Source organism: Salvelinus sp. IW2-2015, linkage group LG34 (genome assembly GCF_002910315.2).
Source record: "Salvelinus sp. IW2-2015 linkage group LG34, ASM291031v2, whole genome shotgun sequence".
In the NCBI taxonomy this organism is placed as follows: Eukaryota; Metazoa; Chordata; class Actinopteri; order Salmoniformes; family Salmonidae; genus Salvelinus; species Salvelinus sp. IW2-2015.
In genome coordinates, this window is record NC_036873.1 from 1,190,443 (window position 1) to 1,210,035 (window position 19,593).

At 43.5% G+C, this 19,593-nt stretch overlaps 1 protein-coding gene across 1 annotated transcript in view; it reads left to right on the forward strand.

Annotated features, from left to right (window-relative positions):
* Window positions 1-4,409: 4,409 nt before the first annotated feature.
* LOC111958287 (atrial natriuretic peptide receptor 3) overlaps window positions 4,410-19,593 on the forward strand; it is a 102,458-nt gene continuing 87,274 nt past the window's right edge. Inside the window, exon 1 of the mRNA XM_070437147.1 lies at window positions 4,410-4,476. Within this exon, the coding sequence (XP_070293248.1) occupies window positions 4,410-4,476 (67 nt within the window). The remainder of the gene's footprint in view (window positions 4,477-19,593) is intronic.

Genomic DNA, 19,593 nt, shown 5'->3' on the forward strand with positions numbered 1-19,593 from the left:
GAAGAGAGAGGGAGATAAAGAGAGAGCGATAGAGAACATTTCAGTGTATCCTGTCAGATGATTTCTGGGGTTGCTGTTCTTCCTTTGTGGGCCGTGGAGATTGYGAGGTTGCGTTTATCAGGCCGGTGTCTCTGTGATGGATCCTTGCCCCAGGTTGCCCCCGCTACGCAACACAAAACGCCATTCTCCATCTTGTCGGTAGTTGAAAGGGAATCCAGTTTGAGGCACTGTGGAGGGACTTTGGTTCTGTGGTACACACACACTGACAAACTAGCACAAAAAACATTGCATATAGATAGATGGCTGTGTATATTCATATGAGGCACCAAATGTAATTCTGATTAAATCACTACAGCTGAATGCTGACTATCCTTATTGTTATTGGTCTGAATGCTGTCTTCTGTTATTGCTATTGGTTGAGGAGGAGAGGAAGTGGCTGTAGTGCCTGTTTTGTTTGGATGAGTGGACATTAAAGATGGGAGGCATGGTGCTAAATGACATCTCCACAGTCTTCCCATGATTCCAGCACCCTAAGTGGGATACAACTCTCTTCCCAACGCCTCTCCAACCAACCATCTCCCCAGGCCCTGGATAACTAGGAGGGGGACAAGAGTGAGAGGGGAGTGAGAGAAGGGCGAGAGGGGTTTGTGTGACACTTCGGTTGGTGCATTAGCCACATCACACGTGTGTCCCCCCCCCCAACCAGCCGTGCTTATTGCTGCTAGATAAATAGTTGTTTCCAGCAGTGCATTTTAAACAGACTTGGTATGTTTCCCATTCCAGAGACAGATGAAGCAGCTCTGTCTCTGTGACTGTGTGTGTGCTGGCAGCGAGTACAGCATGATTGAGTGATTTAAGATCTCATTCTGAGCAACATTTCCATGTGTACTCTCCCTCTCCATTGATGTGCTGGCGGGATGGGAGAGTCACCGGCATCTTCTCCACTCCACATTGATAGTAATAAGAGAGGACATACTGGGATTCAAGGTCTCGACTCGGCATTCAAATGAACAGACACACACACTCAGTACACACTCATAGTACACACTCATAGTACACACTCAGTACACACTCATAGTACACACTCAGGGCCAAATGAGGTGCAGGTTCAGGACTGATCATTTATCTCCCTGTGATTAAGACGGAGCAATTTCACATAGAGATGTACTGGAAGTGTGTGTATACGTGCTTTGTGTGTGTGCAGCGTAACAGGAGTCAAAAGCCCTTCCTCTTCACCCTGGTGATCCATTAAGGGAAACGTTCTCTCCAACTGCAGAAACAAAGACTGTAATCTTAGGCTAACACTGTGAAGGCCGCAGGGCCATAGCCGCGGGAAGTAGGGGTGCTGACGGGATTGCAGCACCCCTGAATAAAACAGATTTAAAAAAATATATATATTTCACAAAAGTCGTGTATTACTAGTATTAGCGGACTGATATAGACTGGAAAAGAAAAGAATTCAGCATCTCCGCTTTAGCCAAAAAGGTAGTTGTATAATGAAGAACAATATCTTGCAGGACTTAATAGTTGGAATTGTAAGAGTTGTTGCCCTGTCCTTTCTCTGCAATTGTTGTTCTAATGGGATCCAGAAAGAACTAACCCTGTCCTCAAACATTACATCAAAAGGTGCAAAGTTATATCTGTCACGTTCTGACCATAGTTCTTTTGTGTTTTCCTTGTTTTAGTGTTGGTCAGGACGTGAGTGGGTGGGCATTCTATGTTTTGTGTTTCTATGTTGGGTTTGTTGTTTGGCCTGATATGGTTCTCAATCAGAGGCAGGTGTTTGTCATTGTCTCTGATTGGGAACCATATTAAGGTAGCCTGTTTTGTGTTGGGATTTGTGGGTGGTTGTCTTCTGTCTTTGTGTTCTCTGCACCAGATAGGACTGTTTCGGTTTTGCCACGTTCGTTATTTGTATTTGTATAGTGTTCACGTTATCGTCTCTTTATTAAAACATGTTGAACACGGAATACGCTGCGTCTTGGTCCGATCCCTGCTGCGTTACAATATCCAAAGACACAAAACATCCACTCAAATTAAATATTTTCTTGATTAAATAACATGGAAAACATTTTATTTTCTGCAGTATTAATTTACAAACCACTTAATGTAAATGTACATAACCTGATCATATACGTTTGTACCTGTAGACTTTCCATCACCATGAAGGAAAAACAATGACCAATCCAGTAACTAAGTACAGTGAGACATCAAGTGGTCTGTGATGATCAGTTGTGAAGCATTTTATTTATTTATTTATTTCACCTTTATTTAACCAGGAGGGTAGTTGAGAACAAGTTCTCATTTGCAACGGCGACCTGGCCAAGATAAAGCAAAGCAGTGTGACACAGACAACAACCAGAGTTACACATGGATACAAGCATACAGTCAATAACACAATAGAAAAAAGAAACTCTATGTACAGTGTGTGCAAATGGCGTGAGGAGGTAAGGCAATAAATATGCCATGGTAGCGAAGCAATTACAATTTAGCAGATTAACACTGGAGTGATAAATGAGCAGATGATGATGTGCAAGTAGAGATACTGGTGTGCAAAAGAGCAGAAAAGTAAATAAAAAAAACAGTATGGGGATGAGGTAGGTAGATTGGGTGGGCTATTTACAGATGGACTATGTACAGCTGCAGCGATCGGTTAGCTGCTCAGATAGTTGATGTTTAAAGTTGGTGAGGGAAATACAAGTCTCCAACTTCAGAACTTCGTTCCAGTCACTGGCAGCAGAAAACTGGAAGGAAAGGCGGCCAAATTAGGTGTTGGCTTTGGGGATGATCAGTGAGATATACCTGCTGGAACGTGTGCTACGGGTGGGTGTTGTTATCGTGACCAGTGACTGAGATAAGGTGGAGCTTTACCTAGCATAGACTTATAGATGACCTGGAGCCAGTGGGTCTGGCGACGAATATGTAGCGAGGGCCAGCCGACTAGAGCATACAGGTCGCAGTGGTGGGTGGTATAAGGTGATTTGGTAACAAAACGGATGGCACTGTATAGACTGCATCCAGTTTGCTGAGTGAGTATTGGAGAGCTATTTTGTAGATGACATCGCCAAAGTCGAGGATGGGTAGGATAGTCAGTTTTACTAGGGTAAGTTTGGCGCGTGAGTGAAGGAGGCTTTGTTGCGAAATAGAAAGCTGATTCTAGTGTTGATTTTTGGATTGGAGATGTTTAATATGAGTCTGGAAGGAGAGTTTACAGTCTAGCCAGACACCTAGGTATTTATAGTTGTCCACATATTTCTAGGTCGGAAACGTCCAGGGTGATGATGCTATTCGGGCATGCGGGTGCGGTCAGCGAACGATTGAAAAGCATGCATTTGGATTTACTAGCGTTTAAGAGCAGTTGGAGGCCACGGAAGGAGTGTTGTATGGCATTGAAGCTCGTTTGGAGGTTAGTTAGCACGGTGTCCAAGGAAGGGCAGAAGTATACAGAATGGTGTCGTCTGCGTAGAGATGGATCAGGGAATCGCCCGCAGGCAAGAGCGACATCATTGATAGAGGAAAGAGTCGGCCCGAGAATTTAACCCTGTGGTACCCCATAGAGACTGCCAGAGGTCCGGACAACATGCCTCCGATTTGATACACTGAACTCTGTCTGCAAAGTAGTTGGTGAACCAGGCGAGGCAGTCATTAGAAAACCAAGGCTATTGAGTCTGCCGATAAGAATACGGTGATTGCAGAGTCGAAAGCCTTGGCCAGGTCGATGAGGGGCTGCACAGTACTGTCTTTTATCGATGGCGGTTATGATATCGTTTAGTACCTTGAGCGTGGCTGAGGTGCACCCGTGACCGGCTCGGAAGCCGGATTGCACAGCGGAGAAGGTACGGTGGGATTCGAAATGGTCAGTGATCTGTTTATTAACTTGGCTTTCGAAGAATTTAGATGGGCAGGATGGATACAGGCTTATAACAGTTTGGGTCTAGGGCAGGGGTGGGCAAACTTTTTGACTCGCGGCCACAATGGGTTCTAAAATTGACAGAGGGGCGGGCCAGGAGCATTTGGAGGGAGTGTTTGGGCCGGATATACTAGGCATTAAATGTAGTGTGTGCAAACCTCATAGCACAGTAAGAACACTACAACCCAATTTATTAACTGTCTTTCAAATGTGAAAAATAGCCCTTATCAGTTAATAAATTTGTCTCAAGGAATATGCAAGATTGGCATTTACATACTATTTTCGCAGATACCGGGATGAGGATGTAAATAGATTAAAATAACATACGCACTTTGTATTTATCAGATTGCGTCTGTTTTTAATAAGTTTCAATCGAAGGTGCAAAGTTAAAGAAATCAATTTTATTGAAAAATTGAATCACTTTCACATTCAAACATATTATTACACAACGAAATACTCAAGCTCAATAATATCTACTTGTGTTAAACTCCGCAAAATCATGGATGGATTGTCTGACGCGGCGCTCTACAAACTCGCCACGGACGCCCTCGCCTTCACGCGCAACAGTACACGTGTATCGTTGCAAGCACACAGACATAGGTGTATTAAATATCCTACTGCAGCTGAAAATTTAAATTTAAATTAAGAGCGATGTGCGGCGTGTTAATAAAGCTACTGTACCGCTGCTGTGCGTAAATGCGCATTGCTCTTAATTAAAAGACGCACTTCCAAACTTTCCATATGCATTTTTTTCATAACACAGGCAGAAAAACTCACCATTTCAGTGGGAAACAGTGTTGTTGGTCTCCCTTTTTTGCCAGTGCATCAAAGTCTGGAGTTGGTTTTGTTGTGGCAATTCTCGCTTAATGGTGACGTGAAACGAAGTGAAAATTAAAGTGAAATAAGAGAAAATACGCGCACTCCAACAACGGTCAATGTGTTTTGAGTGCGCATCTATTGGGGAAACGTGGGCATTGCAGGGAAAGGGGAAAAAAAGAGGTTTTTACTATAATTTGGACAAGTTCGGCGGGCCGGATTAAAAAGCCTAAGGGGCCGTATGTGGCCCGCGGGCCGTAGTTTGCCCAGTCTGGTCTAGGGTGTCACCCCCTTGAAGAGGGGATGACCGCGGCAGCTTCTAATCTTTAGGATCTCGGACAATACGAAAGAGAGGTTGAACAGGCTGGTAATAGGGTTGCAACAATGGCGGCGGATAGTTTAGAAAGAGAGGGTCCAGATTGTCTAGCCAGCTGATTTGTACGGGTCCAGGTTTTGCAGCTCTTTCAGAACATCTGCTGTCTGGATTTGGGTGAAGGAGAAGTGGGGAGGCTTGGGCGAGTAGCTGCGGGGGGGGGGGGGGGCGGAGCTGTTGGCGGGGGTTGGAGTAGCCAGGAGGAAGGCATGGCCAGCCGTTGAGAAAAGCTTTTTGAAATCTTCGATTATCATGGATTATTCAGTGGTGACCGTGTTACCTAGCCTCAGGGTGAGTGGGCAGCTGGGAGGAGGTGCTCTTCTTTCCATGGACTTTACAGTGTCCAAAAACGTTTGGAGTTAGAGCTACAGGATGTGAATTTTGGCTTGAAAAAGTAGCCTTTGCTTCTCTGACTGACTGCATGTATTTGGTTCCTGACGTCCCTGAACAGTTGCATATCGCGGGGACTATTCGATGCTATTGCAGTCCGCCACAGGATGTTTTTATGCTGGTCAAGGGGGAGGGTGCTTGCAATGCCAGGGTTGTAGGTTTGATTCCCATGGGGGACCAGTACAAATGGTGCTTGCAATGCCAGGGTTGTAGTTTTGATTCACACGGGGGACCAGTACAATGGTGCTTACAATGCCAGGGTTGTGGGTTTGATTCCCACGGGGGCCCAGTACAAATGGAGCTTGCAATGCCAGGGTTGTGGGTTTGATTCCCACGGGGGACTAGTACAAATGGTGCTTGCAATGCAGGGTTGTGGGTTTGATTCCACGGGAGACTAGTAAAAATGGTGCTTGCAATGCAGGGTTGTGGGTTTGATTCCTACGGGGACTAGTACAAATGGTGCTTGCAATGCCAGGGTTGTGGGTTTGATTCCCACGGGGGATAGTACAAATGGTGCTTGCAATGCCAGGGTTGTGGGTTTGATTCCCAGGGGGACCAGTGAGAAAAAGTGATGAAGTAATGATGGCATGCAGTACGTGGCGCACTGAAGTTCGTTTGGGATGAGACGTCTATTAAATGGAAAAGGAATGACATAGACCATTTCAGTTTTTTACATGAAATAAGTATGCATTTGCAAGTATTTTTCACGAGAAACTGGAAAACATAATGAAGCAAGTATTTTTATATATTCCACAAGTATTATAGAATTAACTTTTTCGTACAGATAATTTAATCAACTCAAGTTAAATTGCTGTAAACAGCTGAAATACATTTTGTTAAAAAATCACTTAAGCTGCCGCCGCAGGGCAGAGTGCATTACAGAGACTGCTGAACGCGCACAGGGCAGAGTTGACATTACACAGACTGGCTGAAGCACAGGGCAAGAGTGACATTACACAAGACTGCTGAACACGCAGAGGCAGAGTGACATTACAGAGACTGCTAAAGCCACAGGGCAGAGTGACATTACAGAGACTGCTGAACGCCACAGGGTAGAGTGACATTAACAGACTGCTAATGCCACAGGCAGAGTGACTTACAGCACTGCTAAACGCCACAGGGCAGAGTGACATTACAAGACTGCTAAACCACAAGCAGAGTGACATTACAAGACTGCTAAACCCACAGGGCAGAGTGACATTACACGGCACTGCTAAATCCACAGGGCAGAGTGACATTACACGACTGGCTAAACCAACAGAGTGACATTACACAGACTGTGTAAACGTCCACAGGGCAGAGTGACATTACAGAGCACTGGGCTAAACTCCAAAAGGACAGGAGTGACATTTAGCAGACACTGCTAAACTCACAAAGCCAAGGAGTGACATTACACAGACTGCTAAATGCCACAGTGCAGAGTGACATTACAGGCACTGCTAAACGCCACAGGGCAGAGTGACATTACAGACACTGTTGAATGCCGCAGGGCATAGACAGAGACTGCTCGTCTAAGCTACAGGACTGTTTTTGCTAGCCTGGAATATGTTCCGGGATTCATCCGATGGCATTGAGGAGTTTACCACATCTGTCATTGGCTTAATAATAAGTGCATTGACGACGTCGTTCCCACAGTGACCGTACGTACACATCCCAACCAGAAGCCATGGATTACAGACAACATGCGCACTGAGCTAAAAGGTAGAGCTGCCGCTTTCAAGGAGCGGGATATTAATCCGGAAGCTTAGAAGAAATCTCACTACGCCTGCCGACAAACCGTCAGACAGACAAAGTGCCAATACAGGCCCAAGATCGAATCCTACTACAGATTCACAGATGACGAAATCTCTATTGCACTGTGCACTGCCCTTTCCCATCTGGACAAAWAGAACACCCACGTGAGAATGCTGTTCATTGACTACAGCTCAGCGTTCAACACCATAGTGCCCTCCAAGCTCAACATCAAGCTAAGGACCCTGGGACCGAACACCTCCCTCTGCAACCTCTCCCTCAACATCAACAAGACATAGGAGCTGATCGTGGACTACAGGAAACGGAGGGCCGAGCACGCCCCCATTCACCTCGACAGAGCTGTAGTGGAGCAGGTCGAGAGCTTCAAGTTCTTCGGTGTCCACATCRCTAATGAATTATCATCGYCCAAACACACTAACGGTCGTGAAGAGGGCACAACAATGCTTCTCCTCCTCCAGGAGGCTGACGTCGTCAGACAGCGTGTATGGCGTCATGTGGGTGAGCGGTTTGCTGATGTCAACGTGGTGAACAGTGTCCCATGGTGGCGATGGGGTTATGGTACGGGCAGGCATAAGCTACGGACAACACACACAGTAGCATTTTATCGATGGCAATTTGAATGCGCAGCAAGATCCTGAGGCCCATTGTCATGCCATTCATCCGCCGCCATCATCTCATGTTTCAGCATGATAGTTGCCTCCCCCATGTTGCAAGGATCTGCCCACCATTCCTGGAAGCTGAAAATGTCCCAGTTCTTTCATGATTTTAGGGGCAAGGCCATTTGGCTTTCTAGAGATGCCCAATCGGCTAGGGCACCAAGGCCATCTGCTAGGGCACCGAGGCCATCTGGTAGGGCACCAAGGCCAATAACCAAAATAGCAAATTAAATTGATTTGAAAACCAAAAATCTCTAGCTATTCTGTTAAGAAAAACATAAGTGTATGTAAATGTACATAAATATTTAACCTACATGCCAAATTGTGGGTGATAGCCTATACGTATTGGCTACAGTCTGTCATGTCCAGACCGATGCTGACAGGAGGGAGGTACCTAAAAATGTTGACAAACTTTAATGAGACTTTTAATTACATTTATTATAAGCTAAACACCAGTTACGTTTACCAAATATAATGTAGGTTGGATAATTAATATTAACATCTAAAGGCTTGATTCTCTCATACTCCAGTCACTTTCCTTTCAGATCGGAGAGAAAGGCCCGTACCTATTGTGCATCACAACATCCCCCACCTTGCAATCTGAACGGAGGCAGTCAACGTTTTGAAACTATTTAACCATAAACGTAATTGAATTGTTTTTCATTTTATGAGTCATATCTTACCGTGTTCCGACCATAGGAACGTTAAGGGGATCATTTTATAAACATTTCCTCAAATGCCATTGAAACCAGTATTTCTCTCATGTTCTCAACTTTCTTTCATTGTCCAGCAGCAAAAGACACATTCCTAGTCCTATTAACAACCTATGTGTTGTGTTTGGAGAACGKTKTTTTCCTGCTAATTGCATTTTGGAACATTCACGCTTATAGCCTACTGCCGTGTGGGCATTGCTGTGCTTATAATTTGAAGAAATAGCATAATAGTTTATCAACATTTTAAACACTCTGATCTTTTGCATCAGCTTTATTGCTTTTAAAATGTTTTAAAAAATGTATTTTTTTTGTATTTTTTTGTAGTTGTATTCATTTGGGATCTGTTGTCCCAGAGTCTGTTTTGGAATATAACTTTCTTGCACAGAACAACAAGGAGGACTTCCCAGTTGCGTCCATGATGTGTCTGTCGTCATTAATAGCCTCCTTCGGAGCTGCAATGCCTGTGAGAAGGACCATATCACCTGATGGGGATTGGCTAATTGAGATATATGATATGTGTTGCATTTATGTTGCATTTATTTTTTTGTTCAGTGTAATTTACCACCTGTGATGTCACCAGGCAGGCCAAAACTCCATCCCACCAAAACAGGCTGACATTTCAGGTGGTCTTTTCAAACAGCTCTTACACTAAAAGGGCATTGTCATAATCTTCACAATTTCACAGTATTATTTAACCTCATCATGTGGAAATATATCTAAAACACATGAAAATCTAGTTTTTGACTGCACTGGTCTTTCAAAAGTTTACAGCTCACTTCRGCAGGTAGCCTGGTGGGTAGGAGTTATGGGCCAGTAACCGAAAGGTTGCTGGATCGAATCCCCTTGCTGACAAGGTAAATMTCTGTCGTTCTGCCCCCGAGCAAGGCAGTTAACACACTGTTCCCCGGGCACCGAAGACATGGATGTCGATGAAGGCAGCCCCCCCTGCACCTCTCTGATTCAGAGGGGTTGTGTTAAATGCGGAAGACACGTTTCAGTTGAATGCATTCAGTTGTACAACTGACTAGGTGACCCCCTTTCCCTGTAATCTATAAATATATTATTTGTGTCTTTCATTCAAGCAGAATACTGCTTTCAAATCTTTCTCTCTTCTCGCCTCTCTCTCTGTTTCTCTGTCTGTCTTTCGCTCGCTTCATGTATTTCTCTCTCGCCTCTTGCCTCTCTCTTCCTCTCTCTCTGTCTGTTTGTCCGTCTGTCTGTTCGCTTCTGGTCTTTCTTTCTCGCAACTTGCCTCTCTTTCGCTCGCTCTGTCTCTACATTTTTTTTCTTCATATCTTCCTCTCTCCACTCTCTCTCGCTACGCATCTTGAAAACTTCTCAGGTGGGCTTAATGTTGAGTTTTGGCGAAAAGGAAATGTTCTCACTTTGAATTCTTCAAAGAGAGTAAAAGTAGTCCTGGTAGGTTTGTTTGGAAGATGTTAAATGGTGGCTCCTACTTTCTAATTTATCACAGCAGGGAAGCTGGCCCCATGATTGGATTTTCAATAACACCATGTAGGTCACAGGTCAATTGAGGCAAATGGGTAGAAAATTATGATATTTGGCTAATAATGCCACGTGGAAAAGAAATGGGCTGGTGTCAGGGCCTTGAAAAGAATTYGRCCGGTGATTTAAAATGTCCAATCAAATGTCTGTTCCAACACGCTCCTACATTCCMTATGGCTTTGAGGTGTAGTACTTTCCAGTAGAGAAAAACAAATAATAAAAGCCCAGCTTTATGTCCTGTGAAATTAAACTTAGCTTATAGACATATATTTCGTCTCCCRTTGGCTTTGCTGCAATGACAACCCCCCTTAGCTGARATATATCTTTCCATTTCTTCATTGGACACGTATTATTATATACTGTATATTACTCACCCGTCGGAAAGCGAATGCGAGTGGTTAATTTAGTTGGGGTATGGTTGTTTGAGTAATACTGTATATGTACAGGAGGGCCAGTAAGCTGAGAGAGGAGAGGGGAAGGAAATGTTTGCTGCTGCTGAGTGTCATGGCGAAGGTTCTGGGTACTGCCTGATACTGCCTCGCTCTCTCTCACTCTCTCTAAATCAGTCACTTCCCCAGAGCAGTAACTCTCAGCGCTCTGCCGAGCTATACCACAGCACTACCAGTGACTAAGAGTTCTGCTCCTCTGACATCTGGACAGTGAGTAATTCTTGATACTGAGTTTGTGCTCTCCTCCTCTGTTTTGTCTCTGTAATGGCCTAGCTTCACACTTTTTCCACAGTTTTAGGAAACTTTGAATCAACAACCTTGTGCCACAGCTAATGCCTTCCCCGTCCCCCATTTCCACATCCCATGGAATTGGCATTACTGTGAGAGTGTCTGCATCTCAGAGACTTTGATTATTTGCTGTCAAATGTCAAACGAAATATAAATATCAGGAAATCCTCCCTGGGTACACACACTCTCTGTCTCCCTCTGTGTCTTTCTCTCTCTGTGTGTGTGTGTGTGTGTGTGTGTGTGTGTGTGTGTGTGTGTGTGTGTGTGTGNGTGTGTGTGTGTGTGTGTGTGTGTGTGTGTGTGTGTGTGTGTGTGTGTGTGTGCGTGTGCCTTTGCGCCAGATGAACAGGCTGGGAGCTCTGATCCAAAGTGTAATTCCAAAGACAACATCTTGTTAAGCCCTTATACCCAATAACTTAAAAGTCAAGGAGAACCTCTACAGTGATGGCACATCTAGATTCTACATTGTTGCATCTAAAGCCCTTTGAAGTTGACCAGGTGTTACATGCATAATTTATCCTCTTTTACAGCCTCTCTCCAAGGACTATATTATCTTTGGCAGAAGTTTAACTTTTTGATTCTGTTGAAGAGCCTTCCCCTGGGCAGCGGTGGTGGGAAAGGAAGAGTTTCTCAGAGATGAACCATGTAGGCTAAGGCATACTCAATTATCCTTATAGCTTATTTTGTCTAAAMCCTTCTCTTAAGATCAAAGGGTGTTTGTTGTCTAATATTCTTTCTCTTTTTACTCTACCATGCCCTGGGCTTCAAACCTGTACTTACTGTATACTGAACARAAATATAAACGCAACATGCAACTTCAACGATTTTACTGAGTTACAGTTCATATAAGGAAATCAGTCAATTTAAATCAATTCATTAGGCCCTAATCTATGGCAGGGGCRCAGTCATGTCTAACATTCGATATGTAGCTCTAGAACACAGGAGATTGGCGGCACCTTAATTGGGGAGGACAGGCTCAGTTGCTGGAATGGTATCAAATACATTGATCCCATTCCATGCGCTCCTTTCCAGGCGTTATTATGAGCCATCCTGCCCTCAGCAGCCTCCACTGCTCTAGACGCTTTCATCTGTTACTGTGCTCTATGGAGAAGCTCTAGTTTAACATATCAGCTCTGTAAACGCTTGTCCGACTGAGATACAAGTCCTCCGTGCTGAACATGACGAGGTATAGATGCCATTGACCTATCACACGCAGTACAACAGTACTGTGCAATTAACATCATCGCACTTGACACGTCTTTAGTTCAGACATTCWATCAGCATTACACACACATTATTGAATAGCATATCTGTAAAAAAAATGTCACCTAATGACAACGTTTACGATCCAATCTGACAAGCGTGTCACAATAACACTTTTCCCCTCCGCATCATTCTGTTCCTTTGATGACTTCCAGCACCATTACTATTAATAGTTTACCCAGCTCATCTAAACATCCCCATTAACCAAGCCTCTCCTCTGCCTCAGTCTCAGTCTGCCCTGTGATGTCTGTGATGTGGTGTCCTTCACGGCTAATTCAGATCCCTTTTGATTGCTACCATTAATACCGTCATTATCCCTCTTCTGTCTGTCTCATCCCATCAAGCTCCGAGTACACTGTCAGTCCCCCACTGCACCTTTGCCTGTGTGTGTGCGTGTGTGTGTGTGTGTGTGATTTTGTTTGTTTGTTCATTTGTTAGGCCCTGTACTGCAAATAGGGCTTACTCCCCTCCACATACAACCTCGCCATCATGTGGCTCCAATCAACCAAAACCAGCAATCATACCGTTAACTGCACCGAGTGTTTTTCACCCCCGCCATTTGCAGAAATTAGACCCATTTTGGCATCTTTTCTCCAGCTCCAATATGCATGGCATCGCACAGAGAAGAACCCATGGTCCCAGTGGTAGCACAACGTGGGCATGGATGGGGGTGAATGACTAAGTGTCTCAGTAGTGGCTGGTCTTCATGGCTGTGGCATTTAATCTTTCCACTGAGGGCAGTAGGCCCTATTTGCAGTGCAGGGCCAAACAAACAAACACACACACACTGGCAGAGGTGCGGTGGGGGACTAAGATAGACCGTGGAAGGGAGGAGACAGACAGAAGAGGGATAATGACGGTACTAATTGTAGCAATCAAAGGGATCTGAAATACCCGTGAAGGACACCACCCCTCAGACATCAGAGGGCAGACAGACTGAGGCAGAGGAGAGGCTTGGTTAATGGGGATGTTTAGATGAGCTGGGTAAACTATTAATAGTAATGGTGCTGGAAATGTCATAGTCATACACACCTGTTGCATGATGGGAACCTGCTGTACTTAMATAGATTGTTCAGCTTGAAGTCCGTTACTGCATTCACTTTAAAGACACTGCAGGTATTGATTGACACTTTGCAGMCCTTTCTGTCTGATACAGTGTAACTGCCCCTCTGTCATGGYTGGATCTGCTGCTTAGTGTTTGTGAATAATGAAGGTGCAGGTAACTGCTTGAGTCATTAGGTGTAATGGGGACACACTGCTTAAAACTACACAGAATGTAATTGATCAATGCCTGTGTAATGTTTATGAAATGTGGACATCCTATATCAACATTTTGACAKGATGCAACATGATGCATCTATTTTGACGTCGATGTGCCATGTACTGTGATTACRTCTACMCTACATCAGATTGAACGTTTTGTCAGTTTGGTGCATCACTTGGTGCCGTGGATAATTTATACATCAACGTTTGACTCTATCACTTGAAGGACGTTATCCTTGGCTTCCCTTTGRGACACTATTCAAACACAGACCCTTTTAAAAGGTTGCCTTTGTGCCACTTCCTTCTCAAACATCATTGATTGGTCACTGTGAACACAGCTGAGGAGTCAATATACTGTAGAACTACTTAGTGCCATTCAGATTCATGCTTCAAGAAAATAGTTGTCAACTGTCTGGGCAGTGTGTTATTGGCGTCATCCCACTATCCTCCCTGTCTCTCTGTCTCTCCAACCATTACTGAATGATTACCCCTGGGTGCAATTTTGTGTGTGTGTGTGCGTGCGTGATATATACTGGATTCTTGAGMCATAGCTCACTAATATACAGTGCCGTGAAAAAGTATTTTCCCCTTTCWAATTTTTTCTATATTTGCATTTTAACACTGAATGTTGTCAGATCTTCAACCAAAACCTAATATTAAAGGGAACCTGAGTGAACAAATAACACAACAWTTGTATACTTATTTCATTTATTAAATTTGGAAAAGTTGCAACCCCCAATGCCCCCTGTGTAATAAAAGTAATTGCCCCCTTACACTCAATAACTGGTTGGACCACCTTAGTTGAAATGACTGCAACCAACATGTTCTTGTAGTTGTTGATTGTGGCCCACTCTTTAACATTTGTAGTTTTTTTTGCACAAACTGCTCGCTTCAGGTTCTACAATTGGGTTATGGTCTGGACTTTGACTAGGACATTCCAAAACAGTATAGTTCTTTATTTTCTGATGTACAATTGCTTGTGTGTTTTGGATCATTGTCTTCAGCTTACAGACAGATGGCCTGACATTCTCCTTTAGAATTTTCTGATGCAGAGCAGAATTCATGGTTCCTTTAATGATGTCAAGTCGTCCAGGTCCTGAAGCAGTAAAGAATCCCCAAACCATAACACTACCACCACCATGCTTGACTCTTGGTATGAGGTTCCTACTGTGGAATGTTTGGGTTTTCAGCAGACATAATGGGACCCATGTCGTTCAAAATACTTTAGTTTGCCAAAACGCATCTGGACGMACCTATCTAGAATGTTCTATGGACAGGTGAAATATATACAGTTCCAGTCAAAAGTTTGGACACACCTACTCATTCAAGGGTTTTTCTTTATTTTTTATTATTTYCTACATTGTAGAAWAATAGTGAAGAMATYAAAAGTATRWRAWAWMACATATGGAATCATATAGTAACCAAAAAAGTGTWAAACAAATCAAAATCTATTTTATATTTGAGATTCTTCAAAGTAGCCACCTTTTGCCTTGATGACAGCTTGGCAGACTCTTGGCATTCTCTCAACCAGCTTCATGAGGTAGTCACCTGGAATGCATTTCAATTAACAGGTGTGCCTGGTTAAAAGTTAATTTGCATTTGAGCCAATCAGTTGTGTTGTGATAAGGTAAGGGTGGTATACAGAAGATAGCCCTATTTGGTAAAATACCAAGTCCATATTATAGCAAGAACAGCTCAAATAATCAAAGAGAAACAACAGTCCATCATTACTTTAAGACATGAAGGTCAGTCAATATGGACAATTTCAAGAACTTTGAAAGTTTCTTCAAGTGCAGTTGMAAAAAACTTCAAGCGCTATGATGAAACTGGCTCTCATGAGGACCCCCACAGGAAGGAAGACCCAGAGTTACCTCTGCTGCAGAGGATACGTTTATTAGAGTTAATTACACCTCAGATTGCAGCCTAAATAAATGCTTCACAGAGTTCAAGTAACAGACACATCTCAACATCAACTGTTCAGAGGAGACCGCTTGAATCAGGCGTTCATGGTCGAATTGCTGCAAAGAAACCACTACTAAAGGACACCAATAAGAAGAAGACTTGCTTGTGCCAAGAAACACGAGCAATGGACATTAGACTGGTGGAAATCTGTCCTTTGGTCAAATGAGTACAAATTTTAGATTTTTGGTTCTAACCCCCATGTCTTTCTGAGAGGCAGAGTAGGTCAGAGGATGATCTCTGCATGAGTGGTTCCCACAATGAAGCATGGAGGAGGAGGTGTGATGGTATGGAGGTACTTTGCTGGTGACACTGTCAGTGATTTATTTAGAATTCAAGGCACACTTAAAACACATGGCTACCACAGCATTCTGCAGCGATACACCATCCCATCTGGTTTGMGCTTCGTGGGACTATCATTTGTTTTTCAACAGGACAATGACCCAACATACCTCTAGGCTGTGTAAGGGCTATTTGACCAAGAAGGAGAGTGATGGAGTTCTGCATCAGATGATCTGGCCTTCACAATCACCCGACCTCAACCCAATTGAGATGGWTTGGGATGAGTTGGACCGCAGAGTGAAGGAAAAGAAGCCAACAAGTGCTCAGCATATGTGGGAACTCCTTCAAGACTGTTGAAAAGCATTCCTCATAAAGCTGGTTGAGATAATGCCAAGAGTGTGCAAAGCTGTCATCTAGTCAAAGGGTGGCTACTTTGAAGAATCTAAAATATATTTTGATTTGTTTAACACTTTCCATATGATTCCATATGTGTTATTTCATAGTGTTAATGTCTTCACTATTATTCTACAATGTAGTAAATAATAAAAATAAAGATAAACCCTTGAATGAGTAGATGTGTCCAAACTTTTGACTGGTACTGTATATATTGTATATATTTGTTTGTACTTTTACCCCTTTTTCATGATATCCAATTGGTAGTTAGTCTTGTCCAATCGCTGCAACTCCCCTACGGACTCGGGAGATGTGAAGGTCGAGAGCCATTCTTCCTYCGAAACATGACCCTGCCAAGCCGCCATGTTTCTTGCTTGCTTAACCTGGAAGCTAGCCGCACCAATGTGTCGGAGGAAACACCGTCCAGCTGGCGACCGAGGCCAAACCCTCCCCTAACCCGGATGACGCTGGGCCAATTGTGTGCCGCCTCATGGGTCTCCTGGTCACGACCGGCTGTGACACAGCCTGGTATCGAACCGAGTCTGTAGTGACGCCTCAAGCACTGCGATGCAGTGCCTTAGACCGCTGCGCCACTCGGGAAGCCCCAGGTKAACTTTTTTAACGACATGAGTCCCGTTATGTCTAGAGACATAGGGCCATCATGTTTTATACTCTTCAAGTTAAACTTAAATATTTGAGTAGAAAACATTAGCATTTTGTTTTCACTTAGTTTCAGTTTTTTATATTCCCTGTTGAACAAGAGCTGTACACCTCGCACAGGTGCAGATGGAAGCTTGGTCAATCTGGTTCATTGGTTGGTTCCGGAARCAGGTCTGTTGGCATTGTTACTGTACCGGTCATCACACTCTCTGTCTAGCCACAGATGCCACCTGCGCTCCCTAGTTAACTATTTGGCTAGCGTCCCAAACAATTACACCAGCTTGGCAAATTTGTGGGCCTCTGCCACCAAATGGCAAATTTACCTAGCAGTAGTAATAATAAAGTCGATGTTTCTGTTGTAAACACACTTGTAGCTTTAATAGTGCAGTACCATTAATGTTCACTATAAAGGAGAATKTAACTGTTTAAGGCATCCAATCATGTTTGTTGTTATTGGAAGATGACTCTTAAAGATTTTGGTTGTCCAGTCCAGAGCAAGGGATTCCCAGTAGCCATGATGACYGTAGTGTGATTGCTGTTTTAATGAAAAAGATACTATCGAATAGAGAGCAATCAATGTGTTTGGCTGAGTCTCATTAAGAAACATGGGAAGCCATTTTCCCCTTCACTGATAACAATGACAGAGTGAGTTGCTGATCTAAACCAGTGGTCTCATTTCCATGAAGACAACCTTCAGATGAAATGATTGTCACATCTTATTATTTTACCTTTCTTTCAATATCTGTGCATGAATCTGTGCACGAATTGAAGTGTATTCTTTTTTTAAGTTTGGCAAAATAGTTGATGTATCTCAAAGCAAGCAATTAAGTTGCTCCACCCCCCCCCCCCAAAAAAAGTTGCCTTTCTCCAATCTTGATTCAGAAAGTTGAGATGATGATGTGAGTGGGTTTTGGCATCTGTTAAGCTAGACAGGAATCTTGGCTTTGCTATTTCATATTTATCTCTCTTTCTCACTCTCTCTCCTTCCCCCCTCACACACTCTCTGTCTCTCTCGCTCTCTCTCTCTCCACTCTCTCTCTCTTTCCTTCTCTCTCTCTCTCTCTCCTTCTCTCTGTCCCCCCCTCTCTCCCCTTCTCTCTCTCTCTTCCTCCATCTCTCTCTCTTTCCTTCTCTCTCTCTCCCCTTCTCTCTGTCCCCCCCTCTCTCTCCCCTTCTCTCTCTCTTCCTCCATCTCTCTCTCTCCTCCCCCCCTCACTCTCTCTCCTACTGCTAAGACATCTTGACTTATAATTCTGAAATATACGCCAGCTGGGACCATTAGAATGAATTATTTGGTATGTTTGTGCTACTGCTTCACATGGCGCTACAACGCAAACCACAAAGGACTTTCAAAGTGAAAGAAAATGTGTTTTGTCTCCTCTCTTCGTTGCATGAAATGTCAGCTCCACTTAAGAAGCCATACATAATGTTCAGACTCCTCAGTCAGACAAGCGTGTGGTGTGTTAAAAGGTTTGAGGTGGTGGATATACATAACGATGAGAAGATGATTTAGACAACTTCTTACGGTGCCATAGCAACACCTCTTGAGGTGTCTGAATGATTTCAGGGACTTGACATTGGCACTGGCATTTACTGTAGGCTCCGTATCACTTTGCTCTGCCCTACATGAAGTCATGTCAGCGGATATGGGTATGAATCATAGTCGTAGAGGATATGGGTTGAGCAGCTGCAAGTTCATAACACTTTCATGTTTTCCCTGATGTGATGCTTGTCTTGATCTTACACAAAAGTGATGCTATTTTTCTATTTGAAAATGATCCTCAGTCTTTTCAATAACAAGTAGTGATTCAGCTTTATTTAATAGTTATCTAGCGGGTATAACATAGTAAAATGGCAAATACATAGTAATAACATTTGTCATTTAGCAGACGTTCTTATCCAGAGTGACTTACAGTAGCAATTAGGGTTACGTGCCTTGCTCAAGGGCACGTCAGCAGATTTTTCACCTAATCGGCTCAGCGATTTGAACCAGCGACCTTTCGGTTCCTTGCTCAACGCTAGGCTACCTGCTAACTCTACTAGGTATCACTTGGTACCAGATTCAGAAAGTACCCATTACTGTAACCACATCAACAGTCAAATAAAGCCAATTAACTGGTCTTTGGATCAGGAAAGTAATCATCCAGTGAGTTTATCATCATCTACATACGGCTGCTGATTTTATAAACATTTGCTTCTGTAAATGTTAATTAGTCTCCTACTGCGAAAACATATACATGTACGGACTAGAACTGGTGCCAGCGTTATAACTGAGTTGTTAAAAGCAAGATGGCGCCGAAGAACACGGCTGACGTTTTACATTCTCCCAACCAATTGTGCAATTTTATTTAAAAAAAWTGYGTTTTGTGTAACTTATTTTTTTAACTTATTGTGTACATAATGTTGCTGCTACCATCTCTTATGACCGAAAATAACTTCTGGACATCAGAAAAGCGATTACTCACCGTGGACTGGAAGAAACTTTTTCCTTTAACGAGTCCGACGATAAGGATATCCTGCTTTAACTGGAACAGGCCCAGATCCACGCATTTTGCGTGAAGAAAAGACTCCGGAAAAGGGGACGCAGATCGGGGATCCTTCTGAGAATCCGTAGGCGAGCGTTTAAACTCCCTATGCCTTTTATTCTGCTTGCTAACGTGCAATCGTTAGAGAATAAAATTGATGAYCTACTACTAAGATTATCCTACCAACGGGACATTAAAAACTGTAACATCTTATGTTTCACCGAGACGTGGCTGAACGAAAAAACAAACAATATAGAGCTGGTGGGATTTTCCATGCACCGGCAGAACAGAGACGCTACCTCTGGTAAGACGAGGGGTGGGGTTGTGTGCGATGTCTAATATTAAAGAAGTCTCGAGGTATTGCTCGCCTGAGGTAGAGTACCGTATGATAAGCT